This window comes from Zootoca vivipara, chromosome 2 (genome assembly GCF_965207765.1).
Source record: "Zootoca vivipara chromosome 2, rZooViv2.hap1.1, whole genome shotgun sequence".
In the NCBI taxonomy this organism is placed as follows: Eukaryota; Metazoa; Chordata; class Lepidosauria; order Squamata; family Lacertidae; genus Zootoca; species Zootoca vivipara.
The window spans coordinates 47,755,644-47,776,198 of record NC_142584.1 but is presented as its reverse complement, the minus strand read 5'-3'; the positions used below and the strand labels follow the sequence as shown (position 1 = coordinate 47,776,198).

Below are 20,555 nucleotides of genomic sequence, written 5' to 3'. Positions count from 1 at the left end.
GCCATCTTTATCTGTGTACAGAATCATATGGGCTTTGATTGTGTGATTCAGTGTGTGGGGTGTGTCCAGGCTTGCACTGCTGTGAAACATACTCCGTGTGCATGCCTGACTTGTTGCTCTGTCTTCCTCCACAGCACCCCGTTCACATTACCTGGCTGACAGTGGTACGTTTCTCTCTGCCTCCTGCCTCTCTCGCTTTGTGCTCTTTCATCCACTTCAAACAATGGGCTAAGGAGGCCTTTTTAGAACCAAAGTAGTTTCCTCTTTTCAAGGCTATAGAATCTGGGTGGGAGGGGGATAGAAGTGAGGGTCTACTCTCTGTTGTGCTAGTGAAGTGCAGTAGGCCCTTAGTTAAGCCTGGGGTTGTGCTCCTCTATCAATGTCAGGCTTACCATAAGTAGATCGATAATCTCAATGAGGAGGAACTGAGACACAGGACTGGCCCTGCTGTTGGACAGGGTGAGGTGGCCAAGCACAGCAGGGAGATTTTAGAATGACATTAAAGGGAGAATATTGTCCATTTTTTCAGTTTATTAGCCATAATAAAAGTGCCATCTGGCCCAACCCCGTGCAATGCAAGAATAACAGAAGATACTCATATTTTTACGTTCACAGAGTGCCCTAAGATACTGCCTCAAACATGTCTCTAGTGGAATGCCTTCTGCCACTCCTCAAGATGCAACTCCTTGAGGGACAGTGGAGTGGAGTGGTTAGGGTGTTGACAAGGCCTGGGGAGGCCTATCCCTACTCAGCCAGGAACATCGCTGGGGGACCTGCAGCCAGTTGCTATATCTCAGCTTAATCTACCTCACGGGGGTGTTGTGAGGATAAAATGGGAGGTACCCTGTTTCCCCTATTTTAAGACATAGTCATAAAATAAGCCATAGCAGGATTTTTAAGCATTCAAGGAATATAAGACATAGTGATAGGTGCGGCAGCAATGCCAGCCGAGGCAGCAGGAGGAGGGGAAAAAATAAGACATCCCCTGAAAATAAGCCATAGTGTGTGTTTTTGAGGAAAAATAAATATAAGACGGTATCTTATTTTCGTAGAAAGACGGTAGAGAACCAGGCACACCACCCTGAGCTCTTTGGAGGAAGGCAAGATAATAATGTCAATCCCAGTCATATTACTTGTGTGTAAAGAATTAAAACTTTTCTGTTCTTCCTTGCTACAATTAATTTTCTGCCATGCCTGTGCACTAGAGACTGTTCCTTTTTCTAGGCAATGGGGAAGCCTGCGTCTTCTGACTTTTGCAAAAACCTGTTCTCTATTTCAGATCCCCTCATTTCAAAATCTGCCTCTCTCCCTGCTTACAGAAGGAATGGGCTGCACAGGGTAAGAGTGCCTGCTGACTCTCAGCCTTTGCTTGACCCTTTGGGAAAAGGAAGTCCAAGGACCTCTTGAGCCCTCTTCTATCCTGGGCTCAGACTTTCCAGTGCCAGGTTCAAAAGTGGGGAGTGCTTCTTCCTTCCTCTTGGAGCCCACACATTCCCCTCATGCCAGGGGCTCAGAGACAGTTGCTAAGAAACAGCTGCGGAGATTCCCCCAGGAAGCGAGGAGCAGATTGGATTCTCAGTGGGAGCTCAGGGGTCTAGAAAGCCACAGCAGCTCCTGAAAATGCAGGCATGATCCACAGGAATTTTTCTGGGGATTGGGAGTGGCAAAGTCAAGCACTGAAAGGCTCGTTTCTCACAAAAGAATGAAAAGAAAGATGCATGCACACTTCACCTCAATCTCTCAGGTTCCACAAATGCTATGGTAGGAATTTAGCGAGGGATTCAATGTAGCGCTAAGGAAATTGTTCCATCTGGCAAGCTGAAATGCTTGTGAAGATAGAGGGAACAACCTTCCCTCTCCTGCTCCCCCCCCCCCCGTGTGCTGTTCTGGGGGCTCCTCTGACCCATTTAGAGCCAATATGTGGGGAGGGGGGGAAGTCCCACTGTACTTCCACTAGCTGGTCCCATTTGTTGTATCTTACACTACCCCTAACCTTGCCTACCTCGCAGGATTTTTGTGAGGACAAAATGGGATAACCCATGTACTCTTTGGAAGCAGAATGGCATGCAAGTCTAATATAAAAGTAAACAGAAGTACTTTCGACCTGGCAAAACGTTAGTGCAATGATTCTCAGATCGCTTGCCACAGGAGTCTTATTTGTAGTGGGTTGGAATACTGTTGGCATAAGGATATTTCCCTTAAAAATGGAGGAGGAGGCTGAGCTCTTGGCCTTTAGGGTACACCACTCAGTTGTTCCCTATAATTCACTGATTAATCTCTCCTCTGTCCCTGCCTCACACATATATTGGCAAAGAGTTAAAAAAAAGACTCCTCCATTAAGCAGCTAACTTGTTCTAGGCAGCTTTTGGTGGAAGTAACTATAAAAGAGCAGAGCGGGTTTTAATGGGATTGGCCATATCAGGATGGGCCATAGAATCATAGAATTGTAGAGTTGGAAGTGACCACAAGGGTCATCTAGCTCAACCCACTGGAATGCAGGAAGCTTTTGCCCAATGTGGGGCTTGAACTCATGACCCTGAGATTAGGAACCTCATGTTGTACTGACTGAGCTATCAGAAGCTCTATCAGGGGAACTTGTGGCCTTCTAGATGTTGCTGAATTACAACTCCCATCGTCCCTGACCATCAGCCATGCTGTCCTGGCACACATGCTGACCACTCTTTTCTCTGTATTGTTGTTTCCTCTGCAGCCTCCCAGCGCTGAACTCTTCCACTACGACAGCACGAATGCCGTTAACTGGGGGATGCGAGGTGAGTGCGTTCTGTTTGAGAACAGAAGCTTTGGTGGAACCCAGTGTGTGCACTCCTAAATCCTGTACCAGAGGCTCTCGGAGATGTTATACTGTACAAGAGTTAATGCTTGCTAGTATGCATACTTATCTAGGAGTAAGTCCCTCGGGTTTCAGTGGAGATTACCACTGAGTAGATAGATAGATGGATATGGGCACAGAGGTCAACTTTCCAAGGATCACCATTTTATTGTTATTGATTTCAAAGTGAAGACAAAATCCCCGATGTGCATAAGTTGTTTTAAGTTGCTTGACAGACTTAAGTAATAAGGTACGTATGGGCAACCCTCTAAGTAAACCCTTAAATCTTTCCCGCTGTAATCAATGGGATTTAATGCTGCTGAATTTGGACTTAGATTGTGCCCCAAGCCTGTCCACATCTTACAGCTGTGAAGATAGGCTTGAGAGGGTGCCATCAATGCCTAGAGAAATCCCCTGATGCCAGAGGGAGGCTGAACAGTATTTCCAGTAACCAGACGGTAGGGCTTCAGGCCTCTAGATCGTTTAATGGCCTTCCCCAAAACTAGGAGACACAGAATACATTGTGCACACTTTGGAAATATCTGAAAGCCCAGCTCTCTGAGCAGTGAAGTTTCAGAGCTCCCAGCATTTCCTTAAGGTGTGGTTTCCTTAGAAAGAAGTTACTGTCCGGTGTGTTCTGATATATGGTTTATTTACACACATATATAGACAGAGCATATTTGGAGGCTTAGCACCCCAACATATACTTCGTCATCAGATTTCTGAAAAGTTGTAGGAGGTTTGTGCCCTCATGATGCTTCCAGAGCTCCAGCTAAGCTCCCCTATGCCAGCCTGATCTTGTCTCAGTCTAAACTTGTGTTTCACAAAATGATTTAAATTAGCACATTCCACACATTCCATTGCTGTGAGGAGGGAGGTTGAAGGTAGGCCCCCTTCCAGAAACTCCCTGGCTTTTTCCTTAGTCAAGCAAGGGCCAACCATTCCAATGTTATCAATGCTGATCTCCATACAGAAGGGGATTTGCCAGGCAGAACTTGTCCAACCAGTTTTGGGCCTCCTTAAGGTTGTTATCTTGGATAACCACAGACACACAAAAAAGATTTGGTGTGGCAAATCCTTGAAAGAGCATTCAAAGCAATCGCCCCATCTCATTACAATAAAATCTGCATATGTAGAGATCACTTAATTCATATGTTCATGGTGCAGAGCTTGGATAAGTGGTGCAGCATTGCATATCATTTGTTGTAAGTGCAGAGTGTAGGCAGCTCTGCATACTGAGTGACTGGTTTCACATTCCCAGAGGACATAATAAATGCCTCTTATTGCAAACATCACGAGAGTTTGCAATGGCACAGACTCTATGATAGCAAAGGAAAGGAAAAAAGGGGATTAGACACTGACATCTCTCTCCCTCCCTCTCTCCCTCCCTCCCTCCCTCCCTCTCATCATCTCTTACAGAATACAAGGTAACACTTTCCAAGGAATCCTGTAGAATTCTAGAACCTTAGGTCTGTTTGCCACCTGAAATGCTGATCTGCAGGATCTGTATCAACATCTGGCCAGAAGAAAGCCTCCTCTTCTCCGGGTGCTCCTGGCCTGCAGTGCTCTTGAGTGCTCCTTCCACCTGGACAGAGGTGTTCTCAGGGTCCTTCAAGTGGGATTCAAGCACTTTATCGGGAGTTCTTGTGCAACAAGCCTGCTTCCCTAAAAGACCAGAGTTTTTGCTTTGTGCTGTGTGTGTCATCTTGTGTTGAAGTTTTGCTATTCAGGTGTATATTGCCAAGGTAGGGTCACTCTTGGCATGCTCAGTGGGTTCAGATAAAGGCTTGTCTTAGATTTAAAACAAAAACAACTTGAGGGCACAAGTTTCTTCCAGGCAGGCTGCCTCTACCCGTTTCTTCTTTTTGTGTGGATGGACTAGAAATCTGTGGCCCCCAGCAGTCTGTTTTTCTCCCTCCTCCTGTAGATATACCCTTACGAGCTGCTTCTGGTAACCACAAGGGGGAGAAACCGCTTGCCCAAAGATGTGGACAGGACTAGGCTAGAGGTAAGCTGGCTCTCACAATGCTCCGGCCAGGACCTGGAACTAATCTGGTCAGTTCGTTCAGGGGTGGGGAGCCTATTTCAGTGTAAGGGTCAGATTGGAGTTTGACTAACCTTCTGGGATCTATGTTCCCAATGGTGGGCACCTTTACTTCTCTCCCCCACCCCCTTGTCTCAAATATACATGCACCAGGCACACACCACTCATCCACTTTCTCATACATGCAGTCACACAGAGACATACACTCTCACATGACAGGCAGGCATGCAGACAGGCTTTTGCCTATGCAATCAGCATTCCCAGCCATTCCACTCCAGTAATGGAGGAGGGTGGCGGCTGGGCTGGAAAGTTCCCTTTGCCTGCTCTCTGGTGTGAATCCCTAAAGAACAGGCAGAGAGGTCTTTCATTTCTCGATATTAGTGCTAAGTGCTAAGTACTACAGCACTAAGATCAGAGATAAAGCCTGCTCCTTAAGAGCTCAAGGCAGCATTTCCACTCACCCCAACCCTGGCTCACTATAAGGGTACTTGATCAAAGGAATAAGTTGTAATAGGAACCTATGGAACAACCTCCCTTTGACATTTTTAGGTTAAATGTGCATCCATTGAGGGTGCTTTACTTATTCATTAGGAAAAATGCTGAATCAAAAAATGAAGTTAAATCCTCAAGTGGTGTAAATGATCCATTGCACTCTAAGGATATCTAAAAATAACTTTGTCAAGCAGTCGTTTGTAACCAGCGATCATTTGGCCACATGGGGAGCCAGTTCTGTATTGCCATTTACCTCTGGTGAGCATAATTTTTCCACATTTTACCATATCCTTCCTGTTGTAACAGCCGCTGACACCAAGGGATCCCTACTCTACCTCACAATTGGAGATACAGAGAAAGGGGATTTATAGCTGTAAATATCATCATCATTATTACTATTATTATTATTATTATTATTATTATTATTATTATTATTATACAAATTGTAGCATTGCTCAATACATGAGATACCATAATGTGCTATGTTTTAATTTTATTACATGCATATGCTGCCTTTCTTGCATCATGGAGCTCAAGGTGGTATGCACAGAGGCGTAGCTAGAGGGCAGGGGGGCATTGGGTGTCACACTGCAGGGTGCGGCACTTACTGCGAGGCCTGCAGCGTACCTGAGCCACACGTCTCTTCTGGGAGTGACACGGGGGCTCGGGCACCTTCAGGTTCTGCACTGCCTGAAATGGCAGCATGGGGCTTGCATTTGCCCACTGCTTCCCCCTCAGCTGCCCTACAGCTGAGGGCAAGGCAGCAAGGACTTCTTGGAGGCTTCACACTGCTTACCCTGTCCCGGCTTGCCCGCCCCAGGTGGCTTGCCCCCCCCCCCAGGGCCAGGGCATGCATGCTGCCCTGGGTTCCCAAGTTGCTGGCTACACCACTGGGTACGCACTGGGATATTGTAAGACAGACATCCCCAAACTGCGGCCCTCCAGATGTTTTGGCCTACAACTCCCATGATCCCTAGCTAACAGGACCAGTGGTCAGGGATGATGGGAATTGTAGTCCAAAACATCTGGAGGGTCGAAGTTTGGGGATGCCTGTTGTAAGAGCATAGGGAGAGCCCTGCTGGATCAGGCCAAAGGCCCAGGTAGTCCAGCATCCTGTTCTCACTGTAGCCCAGGCATCCCCAAACTTCGGCCCTCCAGATGTTTTGGACTACAATTCCCATCTTCCCCGACCACTGGTCCTGTTAGATAGGGATCATGTGAGTTGTAGGCCAAAACATCTGGAGGGCCGCAGTTTAGGGATGCCTGCTGTAGCCAATCAGATGCCTGTGGGAAACCTTGGCAAACTGAGCCTGAGCACAAAAGCCCGCTCCCCTTCTGTGGCTTCTGGCAACTGGTATATTTCCCCATAGGGATACCCAGGCAGTGCACATTATATCAATGATGAGGCGTCTGTGGCTGTACACGTGTCGTTAGAGACTCCAGCTCTCACCCTCCCTTGCCAGCATGGGAAGGGATCCCCATCCCAGCACTAGATCCCAGTTAACTGGCTTGGTCAATGGCCAGCTGTAACCATTCCAAATCAGTGCTTCGGGCCACATCCTCATCCACATCGAAGTTTCCTCTGCCGGCCTCCAGTAACTGAAGGTCTCTGTAATGAGGATACAAGACCACTGGATGGCTCAGTTGGTTAGAGTGTGGTACTGATAAGGCCAGGGTTGCAGGTTTGATGCCCATATGGGTCAGCTACATCTTCCTGCATTGCAGGGACTTCAGTTAGATCAGAGGTTTTCAACCTTTTTGGGTCCACGGCTCCCTTGACCCAACTACATTCTTTCTGCGGCACCCCTGTGGGGTTCAGGAGCCCAGATGTGTTGCCCCTTGCCTGCAGAGTTGGCAGCCCCTCACCCCTTGGGGAGTGTTCCCTCAGCCTACAGAGCTTCTAGCCAGGGCTGCTGCAACAAACAGCTGTGCAAGCCTTTGGGAGGCAAAGACGCGAGAGGGCATCAGAGGAAAGAGGGACAAAGCCAGTGTTGCCCGCAGCACTCTCGACCACCATTCAAGGCACCCCAGGGTGCTACAGCTCACTGGTTGAAAAACACTGGGTTAGTTCTAGCTCTACAATTCTATGAGTCTATGATTCTAAGAGTGTGCATTAGGCCTTGCCTCAGCTACGTACCGCCGCTCCTGCAATCCCTACTTCTGATGACACACACTGCCTCCCTTGCCCTGTGCAACATGATGCCTCTCTCTGCTCTCCCTCCAGCGCCACCTGTCGCCAGAGGAGTTTTACCAGGTGTTTGGCATGACCATCGCTGAATTCGATCGCCTGGCCTTGTGGAAGAGGAATGAGCTGAAGAAGCAGGCCCGGCTATTTTAAACAAACAAACGAACAAACACCGTACATTATAAATAAATATATATATATGTATATACATACCTATAAATATATACATATATATAATTATATTATATATATCTATATATAGAAAGATCTCTATATTGAAACTCTGTATGACTCTTTTTGTTGTACAGTGGGAGCCCCGGCTGCTCTCTTTGGAAGCCTGTAGCGTGAACTGAAGACTCACAGATATTTTTATGCTCTCTCTTTTATGCTCTTTCCTTTATTCCTTTCTCTCTCTCTTTTTTTAATGTAGCTGTTCTTCGGGGGAAGTTTTTTCGAGGGGGCAGGGAGGAGGCGGGGTCCTGTTTTTATATTGAACTCTCTTTTTCTTACATGAATGTCAGGCAGTCTTGGGCATTATAGCATCACTAACACACACACACACACACACACACACACACACACACACACACACACACAAACAAGTCTCTTGATCCCAAGTCCTAGGCCAAGGAAGGAGGTGGTCCTGGAGCACAGGCCTTGCAATGAGTCGACTTCCTCTCTGGTCCTCTTGTGCCCAGCGCTTGGCATACGGACACCGGAAGTGCCCTGCTGGATCAAGCTGAGGGTTTGTCCCAGGGATGGGGATACTGCAGCCCTCCAGGTGCCATAGACTACAACTCCCATCATCCCTGACCACTGGCCATGCTGCCAGAGTCTGATGGGAGTTGGGAGTCCAACAACATCTGGAAGGCCACAGATTCTCCAGCCTGTCAAGCCTCGTGTTTCCAAATGGGTGGCCAGCCAAATGCCTTACGTTTCTTTGCCGTTTGATTCCCATTACTCTGCCTTAGCCACCTCCAGGGCTATGTGCGCACTGTGCTGCTTGCTTTCTTCTTCCTCTTCTACTTCTTTAAATCAAAATTCTGCACCACGAAAAAGAATCGAATTCTGTGATTTGCATGCAATATATAAATTAAACATGTTTGCATATTTTAAAAAAACCCACAAGAACAGCCAAAGTCTGTCTAGGCCACCATTCTGTTTCCCACAGCAAAAAGAGGGGCCCTTGGAAGTTAACAGACCGGCCACACACACACACACACACCCTTCGGTTTGTTCTCAGTTTCTGCTAATCAGACACACTCCCATGGAGGCTGCATTTTGCGAGCGTTGGTAGTAGCTGTTGCTAGTAGTAGCACTATCCTCCATGAATACAAAAAAATATTAATTTGCTTAACTTATTCTCCTCCTTATCATCATAGTCGTATATTGCTTGCCCCAGGACCCTTAGAGAGACATGCTGGAAGTGCTAGACTTTCTGAGCCCCAGTCTGACTTCAGAGATTCCACCAGCCTCTTGCTTTTCTGAAATATGAAAGCTGGGGTTCTCTGTGTGCTGAATTTTGCGCTTGCTACATAACTAAACCCCACGTCTTCTGCATTTGCACAAGTTTGTATAATGGACACAGCCCTGGCTATGCCCTAACATAATGTGGCAATGGTTCTTTTTAATGGCTCTCCCTTTCTAATCCTCCAGCTTCATTCTCTCAGCCCTTTAGTGGGAGGTCTAGCAGCCTATTAATCCAGTAAGCACTATCTGCGGGGGTGGGGGGATTTTAATCTTATAAATCCCAAAATCAGCACTGTCCCGCCACCCCATGACTAGGAACAGCCAGTGACCCTCTCTTATTCCTGAAGGAAACTGACACAATTCTCTCTTGACAATGTCCTTTTAATAAACTCTGGCTTAAAAAAATGTTAAGAAGACATGAAACTATACCCAGCTAGGTGTGTGATCACTAGGGGCACTGCATCTGAATCTGAGACTTCCTTCTGTTCTAAGGATGCAATGGACATAACTGATGAATCGTACTCCAGAATTTCGAGCGGGCACAGAAAGTGCTGGCGGCTTGTAAAGGAAAAGGGGGTGAGCTTTGCAGAGGCCTCGGCACCTCCTGGAATACTATTTTCAGCTTCTTTGGATTAGATTGGACTGGCCATTAGCAATGCCTCTGATCCCAGTTCAAATCAGTATGATCACCTTCTGAATGAAGAACTGTACATGGAATGTCTTTATCTCTGTGGAAAGTTGTAGGCTTGTTCTGCTTTCTTTTTTAAAAAAGAAAAGATTTCTTACCTAATACACTGTTTGAACAAAAGAACTGTGTGCTGTCTTCTTCTCCTATTATTTTATTAGATTTATTTACCACTATTCACCATAAGATCTTAGGGCGGTTTGCAGACTAAAATACAGAATAAAAAACAGTAAATAATTACTATAACAAGAATGTGTTGTGTTTTAATTATTTACTGTATTTTATTCTGCATTATTATTATATTCCTGATTAACATTTTAATGTATTTTAATCTTTGTTGGAAGCTGCCCAGAGTGCCTGGGGAAACCCAGCCGGATGGGTGGGGTACAATATATTATTATTATTATTATTATTATTATTATTATTATTATTATTATTATTATAGCATTCCCCATCTTTGGAATGTAATGGCAAGGTCAGGGTCACAAAGCCTGCAACTCTGAGCAGAATCAACAATTGCATGTCCATCCATGTTGACTGATCCTTTTTTTACTATGCTAGAATTTCAGCTAGCTTCAAGGTAACAGAGAGACATCGTGTTTTTTGTTCTGGGTAGGTGGGGGGAACAGGACTGGAGCTGCTGGCTGCACATTATTTATCTCCCTGTTCCAGCCTAGCGAAGAAGGAGCAAACCCATTACATAGCAAATTGAAATTGCACTGATAACCAATGTGAACTGAGAAAGCGATTAGTAGTTTGTTACCCCATTGGGCTTGGGGATCATTTATCAAGCTCTCTGATGCTGCCTACCTTAGGTAACCCTTAGCAAAAAGCACAAGGGGAGGACAAACAAAAATCTCTCATCTGGAAGTAGCAGGCATCAAAAGATAGGAAGTAACAATGGATCCTTCAGCTTTAGTGCTGTCATGCAACGACCTGATAGTCATAAATGCTGGCTCATTAATTGCATCAGTGGGATGTATGGGGTGTGAGGAGAGGAGGAGTAAAGCATAGGATTTCACAGGCCCTACTGATCAAATGGCTGATGGTGCTTGCAAAAACCCCTTTCACACCACACCTGATGATGTCAGATACAGAGCAGGTGGATTAGTCTAAACCAGGCATCCCCAAACTGTGGCCCTCCAGATGTTTTAGCCTACAACTCCCATGATCCCTAGGCTACCTAATAGGACCAGTGGTCGGGGGAGATGGGAATTGTAGTCCAAAACATCTGGAGGGCCAAAGTTTGGGGGTGCCTGGTCTAAACAGCCTCACAGGCCAAATGTGGAAGCTTGGTGGCCCTAATTAGGCCCCTGGGCTGGAGGTTCCCAACCATGGCTGTAAATTGCCCTCTGCGGTGATTTAAAACAACAGCAACAGGGATATTTAGAGCTTCCACTCAAAGCACTCGAAGTTGTAACAGTGCTTGGTACTTCTTGAATGTTTTTCATTTTCTTAACAATTTCCAGGATATAGCCCACTGAAGGAAAATGAATCTTGATGAGTGGGATTGAAATTCTAGATAAACCATTCAGTTTTGGGCAAGAGAGGCCTTTTAGCTCAGATGGGGAGCAATAATAACGTGTATTGTTATTGTGAGGAGGAAAGGATGATAAACAGAGCAGCAAATATTCTTCCTATGCCTATGGAATAAGAAACAGATTCATTCCTATTTAAATAGCTGAAAAATGCTAGATGCAGAGGCTTAAACTGCCATTATTTCCCCATCTCTATGAATTTGCATTATGCAAATTTAGATTTGTGCATTTGCTGATGGATTCAAACTCTCAGCTTGAAAAAGTTTAATTCAACGGAGAACTCTATGCAGGGATGGGGAAACCTGTGGCTCTCCAGATGTGATTGGACTGCTTCATTGTTTGAATACTGCCCTGTGATCTCTACAGATGAAGGGTTACAAATATAATTAAAGCAATACAAACACTTTTCCATGGACTTGGGTAACAATGTTCAGCAGCAAATAATGAAGAATTAAGAAATCAAGTGATGTGGTCCTGGGATACTGAGACAAGACAGTGTTTTCACACACATTTCCAAAGCTGTGTACTTCACACTTTTCCTATGACCTGGAAATATAAGCATCGTTGATGCTGCAGTTCTAAGAACTCTTATTAACATGGGAACAGGCCTCATTAAACTCTGCAAGACTTACTTTGAACCAAGTATAGGACTGCACTGCTGCTCTGTCTAAATTCTTCTCTTAAATATATGGATAGCACAGGTACTTTGTGCACAAAACACTGTTGGGTATATTGTTATTGACCGGTACTTTGTTGAGATCTGGACTGGAACTTGAATTAACCACATGGGCACTGAAGCGCCGTACATTTCCACTACATTTTATTTTAAAAAATCACGAGAATGGTTCCTTTTGCAAATTATCAAGTAGCAGCTATGATGGCATACTGCAAAGTGTGTGGACAAAGGATTTCTAAATGCTAAGATCATCTGTATGTTACAAACATAAGAAGTTAGGGGGGGGCGGGCTTAGTTTTAGATAAGAGCTGCTTCCCTCTAATAATGCCTCCCCTGAACGCACTCATACCATAAGCTCTGCTGTAGGGATGAGGTTCTGCAGCATTTTTGCTCTGTTCCCTTTAGCTTCAACTCAGAGTGGAAAGATTTATATGGATCAATCGAGGGAAGGAGTCTCCTGCACTCAGACAAAAACGAAGCATGATAACAAGCCCCATCAGCGGAACAGGTTTGCTAAAGAAGAAAGGCAATATATATTTGTCATTGATTACTAGATAAATTAGCACTAAATGGGGGCTTATTAAGCCATGGTGAATGGAAAAAGCCAGATATGGGACACTGCTTTCATTTCAAGTGCTGCATTCCCTTCTGAGCAACCTTCCAGGGGCCACATGCCAGTGCTGGGTGGGGCCAGAGGCAAAATTGAGCAGAGCAACAGGTGCAAATGTGATCTTTGCATGATGGCCATCTCATATGTATACACCCCCCCAGCTTAATTGCAACATGAATGTGTCTTAGGTTTTTCAATTGGATCAAAGCCGGTTTGGAAAATGCATCAAACAGCAGTATTTCCCCAGAGATCTGGAATGTGACTAATGTTGTGTGCACAGTTTCAAAACCAAGGGGTAGGAGCACAGAGGAAACAAGGCAGGGGGGGGGGGGTTGGCAATGTGTATGCAGCCAAAGACCTTCCCTTCCCTTGTTAGTTCTAAGGTTTGCGTACAAGCACCTTGAATCAAAATATTAGTCTCCTGAGAATTCCTCATTCTGCTGGGAACATTAGCAAAATGAATCCAAAAACCAGTGGCTAGCAAGACTCTAAGAAAACCAGTTTCTCGTGTAATACATCTTTTTGTGTGTAATATAATCTATTATTACTTAAATGGGATGGTGAATAAAATTATTGCAAAGGAAGAAAATGCAATTGAGAACTTTTAACTTGACAGTTTGACCACTGAGAACAGTCATGCACACCTGTAATTAACATCAGGCCTGAACTTTTACCCTCCAGTTCCGATTCATGGGCCAGCAGGATGCCTGGACCACCGCCTAGCCTGAGGGTGAGGTTAATAGGATTGGCCATAAAGTGAAAAAACTTTCAAGGTTGCAACAAGCCATCAAACGAATCACACATGATTTGGTGAGCCTACACCAAGCTGAGTGGTTAGTGAATCACACCCCAGAGGTATGGTCCTCATGGGTGCTTTCTTTTGGCCAAAGGAATGAATGAATGAAAAAGAACTTCTGAAGCATTTCACTTTACATGCTATGGGGAAGTTAGAAAAATGATGGTTTGCCTCTAGTGTAGCACTAAGTTATGCTTGTGCAACAGGACCCCCCCTCCCTCTATACACCTTCTAAAACTGTCCTGGGTTCCCCCCTCCAACCTTCCAGCACAGATTTGGCAAGGATGCAGGGCGAATGAAGGCAGGGTATGAAAGTCTCCTGCTGCACAAGCAGAAATTCTTGTGCCGAAGGAGTTGAAGTTGAAGACCACCCCTGTGAAAGGAAATTATAGATTGTATATTCCCAAAGGTTCTTACCTTATTAATTATTTTCTGTTAGTATTTATCAGATTATAGATTGTATATTCCCAAAGGTTCTTACCTTATTAATTATTTTCTGTTAGTATTTATCAGTTGAACAAGGACACACTATTTTGGCCCTGAACACGAAGATACCTAGCCATTCCTCATGACTTGCTCTTGGGTTCATGATCAGCCCTTCTAATTTTGTTTCTGTCATCCAGGAGATCCAAAATGGAACAGTATGTTGATATCTGATAGAGAAAATTGATAATAACAAGAGAGAGTGCTCTACTAGATCTACGGTACCAACAACTGGGGATCACTGTATTAGCTGAAAAATTAACAAAGCAACCTCACACGGTTACTGGATATCAGAAACAGGCAACTTTATTGAAATATATCATCTCTTATTGCATACATTACATAGCAGGCATCTGGAGAGAAGAGGAAATTTTAGAACTACAGTACCTAGTAGTGATTGTAGTTTAGTTCACCCTGTGTATTTTTTCCTCCTGTGTGCTCAATGCCTTCTTGCTTAAGAGTCACATTCAGAAACCTACAGAGAGTGGGAGAAAATCCTCAGAGCTGATAATTTGACAGCACCAACGTGGAACTGTGTTATGGTCAAGACTTACCCAAGAGGCATCACAAACTCCAACAAAGCTTTATTTGGAATGGGACCCAGGTGGCGCTGTGGGTTAAACCACTGAGCCTAGGGCTTGCTGATCAGAAGGTCGGCGGTTCGAATCCCTGTGACGGGGTGAGCTCCTGTTGCTCGGTCCCAGCTCCTGCCAACCTAGCAGTTCGAAAGCACCTCAAAGTGCAAGTAGATAAATAGGTAAGGTACAGCGGGAAGGTAAACGGCGTTTCCATGTGCTGCTCTGGTTCGCCAGAAGCAGCTTTGTCATGCTAGCCACATGACCTGGAAGCTGTACGCCGGCTCCCTCGGCCAATAATGTGAGATGAGCGCCGCAACCCCAGAGTCGGTCACGACTGGACCTAATGGTCAGGGGTCCCTTTACCTTTATATTGAAGAAAACCTAAGAAGTGCTGTGAGGACACTTTTAGGCTTGAGTGTTTTATGTAGCTTTCCCCCAATAAGAGGGGGGGGGGAGCAAAGAAATGGATGCAAGGCTACCCAAGCATGAGAGGGAGAAAGAGAATTCGGCGAGTATTGTAAGGGTGCGTGTGACTGCCTGTGTCTGGGGGGCACCAATCGATGGGGGAAGAGAAGACCAGGGCATAGCTGCCAAGTTTTCCATTTTCTCACGAGGAAGCCTATTCAGCATAAGGGAAAATCCCTGTAAAAAAGGGATAACTTGGCAGCTATGGACCAGGGAGGTGCCCACATGAGCGCAGACCTGGAATTGGGAGCAGCTGACTGACTCTGCGAGGCTATTGTGGCAAAGGACCTGGGGAAAGCCAGCGAGAGAAAGGCGGGCCTTTCCCTTCAGCAGCACTGTTGAGGCTGCTGTCATTGTATGCCGATGGCCGCACCTGATCCGGAAGGGCGGGGTGAGCGCCTGGAGCCGAGCCCCCTGTCCCAGCGGAGGCTCGCCCAGCAAAGGGAGAGGAGCGGCGCGTCCTGCTGGAAGGGCGCTAAGACCCTGTATTTGACGCGGAGGAAGCGGCGGGGAGGGACTGCGCGATCTGCGGGAGCCGGTTTAAAGGTTGACGTTTGTGTGCCGGAGGAGCCGGGCGCATCCATCTGGCTGGTCCGCGCCTGAGCCGAGCGCGCTCGCCAGGGGGGCGCAGAGCGAGCGTCTTCTCCGCGGAGCGAAACGGGCGCCACGAGAACAGCCGCCTCTCCTTCGCCCATTAATGTCCTGGACCATGGACAGGCTCAGCGGTAAGCAGAACGCCGGGCCAGCGCCCAGGTGGCGGCTGCCTGTATCGATCCGGTCGTTTGGATCTGGAGTGGGGCTGGTATGCTGTGGGGGGACGTCTGATCGGATTGTCGGGGAACGGGGCCCGCTTGCTCCGGATGGGGCGAACACTTGTTGCCGCGTAATTGGGAAGCTGGCGAGAGCAGGGCCCTCGGGGGATCCCCTGGCGGGGCGAGATCTTCGGTTTATTTAGCCCCGTAGCGTCAGCTGCTCCTGATTGCCCTTTCCTAGGGGAGATCTCCTCATGCCAATAATAAGACCTGTTTGCACCCGCTCAGTTCTCTAGAAAGCCTCGCTCGATTGAGCGTGCCATATTTATTCATGCTATCCGTCGCGGCTCGCGCGCTGCTGATTTGTGCCTCGGTCGATATTCTGATCAGAAGATGAAGCGTGCCACGCCCACGCGTGCTCACATTCACGGCACGTTCCGCGTGGGGATGTACCATTGTGTGCTTCAACGTGGGGTGGGGCGGAGAGAGGTTAGAAATCGGTAGGGCGGGGGACGTGATCGCAGTTTTGTTTCCATGGAGTAGTATTTGGAAAACGTGGGTGGTCAAATGGGATTCTGATCTATATATTTTAAAGTAATCGTGTGAGAATAATCGTAGGACAGCTTTAGAAAAGCGCTTTTGCGTGAGATAGACATTTAAAAATATAACAACACAAGCTAGATGTACGCGCCCAAAATGGTTAGTAAATGGCATTGTCTTAATGGGGCTTTGTGTAACTCGGGCGCTTGGGGGTGGGCGCGCGCGGTTGCCAAATTGCGCTGGAAGAATCTGCTTGGCTCCCTCCAGACTTCATTATTTCTTCACTGTTACTCCACCAATAGAGAGGATGACCTAAGACCTAATGTAAGAATGATCTCGGCCAGGAGGGATTGTTGTGTTTACTCCCCATGTGCAAGACACCACCGTGAGCTGTTTAATTGTGAACTGTACACACACATCAGCATGCTCTTGGGCCCCATCCTGTGCATGTCTCATTGGAAGCAAATCCTATGAGTTCAGGGAGACTTACTTCCAAGTCAGCATGCCCTGGGTTGTAGCCTTCTCTGTTATTAGGCAGAATTCTGTTGAGAGAAGCCTCTTCTGTTCGATGTGGTGGGGAGAGGGAAAGCTGATAAATCACTTTAAATAGACTGTATCAGGACATATGTGCTTTTCAAATCTCTGTGCTGTTTTGGAAAGGAGAGGCATTACTCAATTACTCACCTTATAGTGGCTTAGTGGCTAAATTGCTGGACCAGGAGCAAGTTGACACAGGTTCAAATACTTGGCCATGAAGCTCACTGGGTGACTCTGGGTCAGTCTCCCCAGTCTCTCCCTTCTCTCAGCCTAGCCTGCTTGTGAGGATAAAATGGGAGCGGAATACCCTTGCAAGCCACCTTGAGCTTCTAGGAGGAATTATCAAAGTAAAAATGGAATAAATAAAAAGTCAGCAAGTAACTGTTGGGTGCACAAGGGTCTTGTTGGAGATTAGCTTGGTTTTGGTAGCACCAAAAATCACAAGAATCCACTCTTAATTGATCTGTCTAGACTCGATCACGTGGTGGTCACCACACCATGTCAGTTGAGGATGCACAAGATTTGACTTTTGACATGTGTCTCCCGGCTTCAAGCTACTCTCTGAAGATTGGATACGAGACTCTCTTAAGAATACAGTATTAGGAGGGGGAGCAGGGAAAGGACAACACCATGTGAAAAATGAACAACATAGTTTAGCTGCAGTTCATTCATTTTCAGCTTTGTATTCTTGTTATAAAAAAGCATGCCTAGACATTCCGTTGTTTTAAGGTGCCATTTAGCTCCTAGCTTTCATATCTCAGTTTCTAACACTGGCCAGAGTCCCTCTCTCTTCCTCTCTGTCTCTGGGCTGGTTTTTCAATGCTACCTTTGTGGTAGTTGAATAAGGATTGGCATTCGAGCTCTTGGTGCTAAGCAGAGAGGCACTTGTGTGAAGGCCGGTGTGGGAAGAACTCAGCGAGAGTTGACTTCTAAAGCACAGCTCTTGACTTGGAGTGGCTCTTGGAGGGCTCACGGTGTGGCTTTCTAGAAGTCTGTGCTCGTGCCTCCCGTTAGCTTCCACCCAGTGAATACTGCGGCTGTGGTGCTTGCAGTGGCTACTGTCCTGAACGTGCAGATCTTCCCATCTCATGGCCCTTCCTTATTCCTGTGCAGTTCTTGATCTGTTTTCAGTACATGCAGCGAAAGATAAGCAGAGGAAAAAAGCAGGAAAGGAGTCGTGGCAGGAGACACAACACACTCGCTCATGACGAAACTTATTTGCAGGTGCGCTTGCTTTGCAAGCGCTAATGTGTTGTGGCCTGGTTTCCCTTGGAGGAAAAGCTAAAGGTGTCTTGCTTCTGTCCACAGTCAGCAGAATGAAGTGAACTATAACTTTTGCTTTGAAAACTTGGGGGACAGGACAATAATGATAGCAATACGTTTTCTGTGCTGTGTCACAAGTGTGTTGATCTTGGCCCCTCTTTTGGAGAGCATCTGCGGCAATGGCTCTCTGCTTCTCACCTCTCTCTCTCTCACAATGAAGTGGGACACTTATGTAGAGTAGAATCTAAACTGTTTGTGTCTGGAAATGCTATGTATATCTCCTCTATATACAGCGAACACATTCCAGCAGCAGTCTGGGCAGCTGGGGCAGTCTCAGTAAGGTTTTTTTTGCTATGATTTGTGGCTATAAATAAACCCTCTTCTGCACTTGCCCACCATAGGCTTTTGCTGAGGGCTGCAATTTTTTTAGGGTGGAGAAGCCTCGCTAGACAGGAGGGAGAATGCCAGTACCATCCTGCCTGCAGGGCAGGGGGTGGCGCAGAATGGATGGGGAAGCAAGGAGAGTGAACTCCCCATTTCCAGATCTGCCCTACAAAAGAAGTGACATATTGGGACCTGCGATGTTTTAAAGAGTAGTGGAAACTCATCAGCCCATTGCAGATCCTCTGAAGGTCAAGAGTTCTCCTTTTTCCTCCATGTAAGAGGATGGGTGATGCTTCCTCTATGGAAACGAAGTGGTCTCCTCCTCCCCACTTGTAAGTGATTGAGCATTTGGAGGCCAACCCATGCTCTGCTTGGGGCCTGCATCCTGTTACTCAGCCAGCTCTTGAGGCTGGGCAAAAGGCTTGGCACTGCTTCATTCTCGCATCCCTCCTGAAGCAGGAAGCATTTCTGCTGACTGTTGATAAGGGAATGCCTCTTGCAATGTTTTTCTTGGGAATTCTGACTGCCTTGCTTCCCCAGTGGGGGAACTTGTTGAGTGCTGAAAGCCACTTCTGAAATATCGTGAGCCAAGTCTGCAGATAATCATGTGCATACTTTGCTTAGAGGCAACGAGCCTGATGTGCATATATTGTTCATTTTTCAATTTAAAAAAAGGCCTGCTGTTGAAACGCAGCTAAGACATGGTACACTTAGTGCCCTTGCGGAGCGAGTCCCTTCAAGCATGAAGAAAGTGGAGCTAGCCCTCGGAGAAAAATCTTAATCTTGAAATGCATGATCCACTTCATGAAATCTAAACGCCGAAGAACATAAATAGTGGCCTAGGTTTGGTGCTTTCATCTGTAAAATGGGACTGAATATGCCCTTCATAATGGTGAGATGCAGGAGCAATGTTGGGGACTTAAGAGATTTGAGGCATGGGCCCATAGACATAAATTTGCACGTGCTAATTTCTTTTGTTTTTAAACAAAATTTATGTAACACTTGATCCTAAGAAAACTTGTAAGCAGTTTAGGAGAAATACTAAATTTATCAGCAAAAACAGCTTAAAACAAGTTATAAAAGCACTTAAAAGATAATTGAAATTACAGCAGACTAGGGCGGCGCTGTGGGTTAAACCACAGAGCCTAGGGCTTGCTGATCAGAAGGCTGGTGATTCGAATCCCTGTGACGGGGTGAACTCCCTTTGCTTGGTCCCTGCTCCTGCCAACCTAGCAGTTCGAAAGCACGAAGTGCAAGTAGATAAATAGGTACCGCTCCAGCGGAAAGGTAAACGGCGTTTCTGTGTGCTGCTCTGGTTCACCAGAAGCGACTTTGTCATGCTGGCCACATGACCTGGAAGCTATACGCCGGCTCCCTCGGCCAGTAAAGCGAGATGAGTGCCACAACTCCAGAGTCGTCCACGACTGGACCTAATGGTCAGGGGTCCCTTTACCTTTAAGAAGAGATTAAAGCATGTCAATATTCACGTGTCTGGATAGGCTTGCTTAAGCAAAAATGTTTTAAGCAGGCACTGAAAGGAAAACAGTGAAGATGCTTACCTGATGTCAATAGACAGGGAGTTCCAAAGTTTAGGGGCTACCCCACTAAAAGACCCATATCTTACAAGTGTGCAGCAAGTATGTTGGGGCACCTAGAACAGTTCCAGTTCCGGGGGGGGGAGCAGTTGAATGGGCACATGTGGAGTAAAATAAACTGCTCCCAAGCAAACCGTTACCAATTGTAGCACCTTAAACTTGGTGCAATAACAAATCAGCAACCAGTTCAGATCTTTTGATCAGAAGTGTTATATGCTGACAGGGTCTCACAATCCTGGAGCTAGGAGAATGACTAAGGAGTGCAGCTGAGCATTCTCGATTTCTTAATGATTCTCCGAAAGAAAGAAGGGAAAGAAAAGGCTCCAGGACTGTGTTCTTCAGAGTGAGCAGGAAGACTCTCATCCTGCTTCCCTACACTTGCATACACACCACCTTAACCTCCCAAGTGATGGTTGTTAACAGAAGCACAGGGGGTGGGTGGGGGGAGAGGATTGGCTGAGTTTCTTGCCAGTAGCCCAAATGTGATAATTTCGGCCAAAATGCCCTTATTGTCTCCTAGACCAGGCATCCCCAAACTCAGCCCTCCAGCTGTTTTGGGACTACAGCTCCCATCATCCCTAGCTAACAGGACCAGTGGTCAGGGATGATGGGAATTGTAGTCCCAAAACAGC

The 20,555-nt window shown here is 46.4% G+C and overlaps 2 protein-coding genes across 8 annotated transcripts in view; both read left to right on the top strand.

Moving 5' to 3' along the window:
* ABLIM3 (actin binding LIM protein family member 3) overlaps positions 1-9,829 on the top strand; it is a 171,385-nt gene extending 161,556 nt beyond the window's left edge. For 5 of the 7 annotated variants that reach the window (XM_088661834.1, XM_088661832.1, XM_088661833.1 and 2 more), the window contains 5 exons: positions 135-164; positions 1,280-1,338; positions 2,711-2,771; positions 4,758-4,838; positions 7,591-9,829. In XM_088661834.1, the coding sequence (XP_088517960.1) occupies positions 135-164; positions 1,280-1,338; positions 2,711-2,771; positions 4,758-4,831 (224 nt within the window). In that variant the 3' untranslated portion in view covers positions 4,832-4,838; positions 7,591-9,829. The other 2 variants (XM_088661835.1, XM_088661829.1) reach the window with 2 other exon arrangements.
* Positions 9,830-15,128: 5,299 nt separating this feature from the next.
* Positions 15,129-20,555, top strand: part of AFAP1L1 (actin filament associated protein 1 like 1) — a 78,743-nt gene continuing 73,316 nt past the window's right edge. The window contains exon 1 of the mRNA XM_035105263.3: positions 15,129-15,577. Within this exon, the coding sequence (XP_034961154.1) occupies positions 15,550-15,577 (28 nt within the window). The 5' untranslated portion in view covers positions 15,129-15,549. The remainder of the gene's footprint in view (positions 15,578-20,555) is intronic.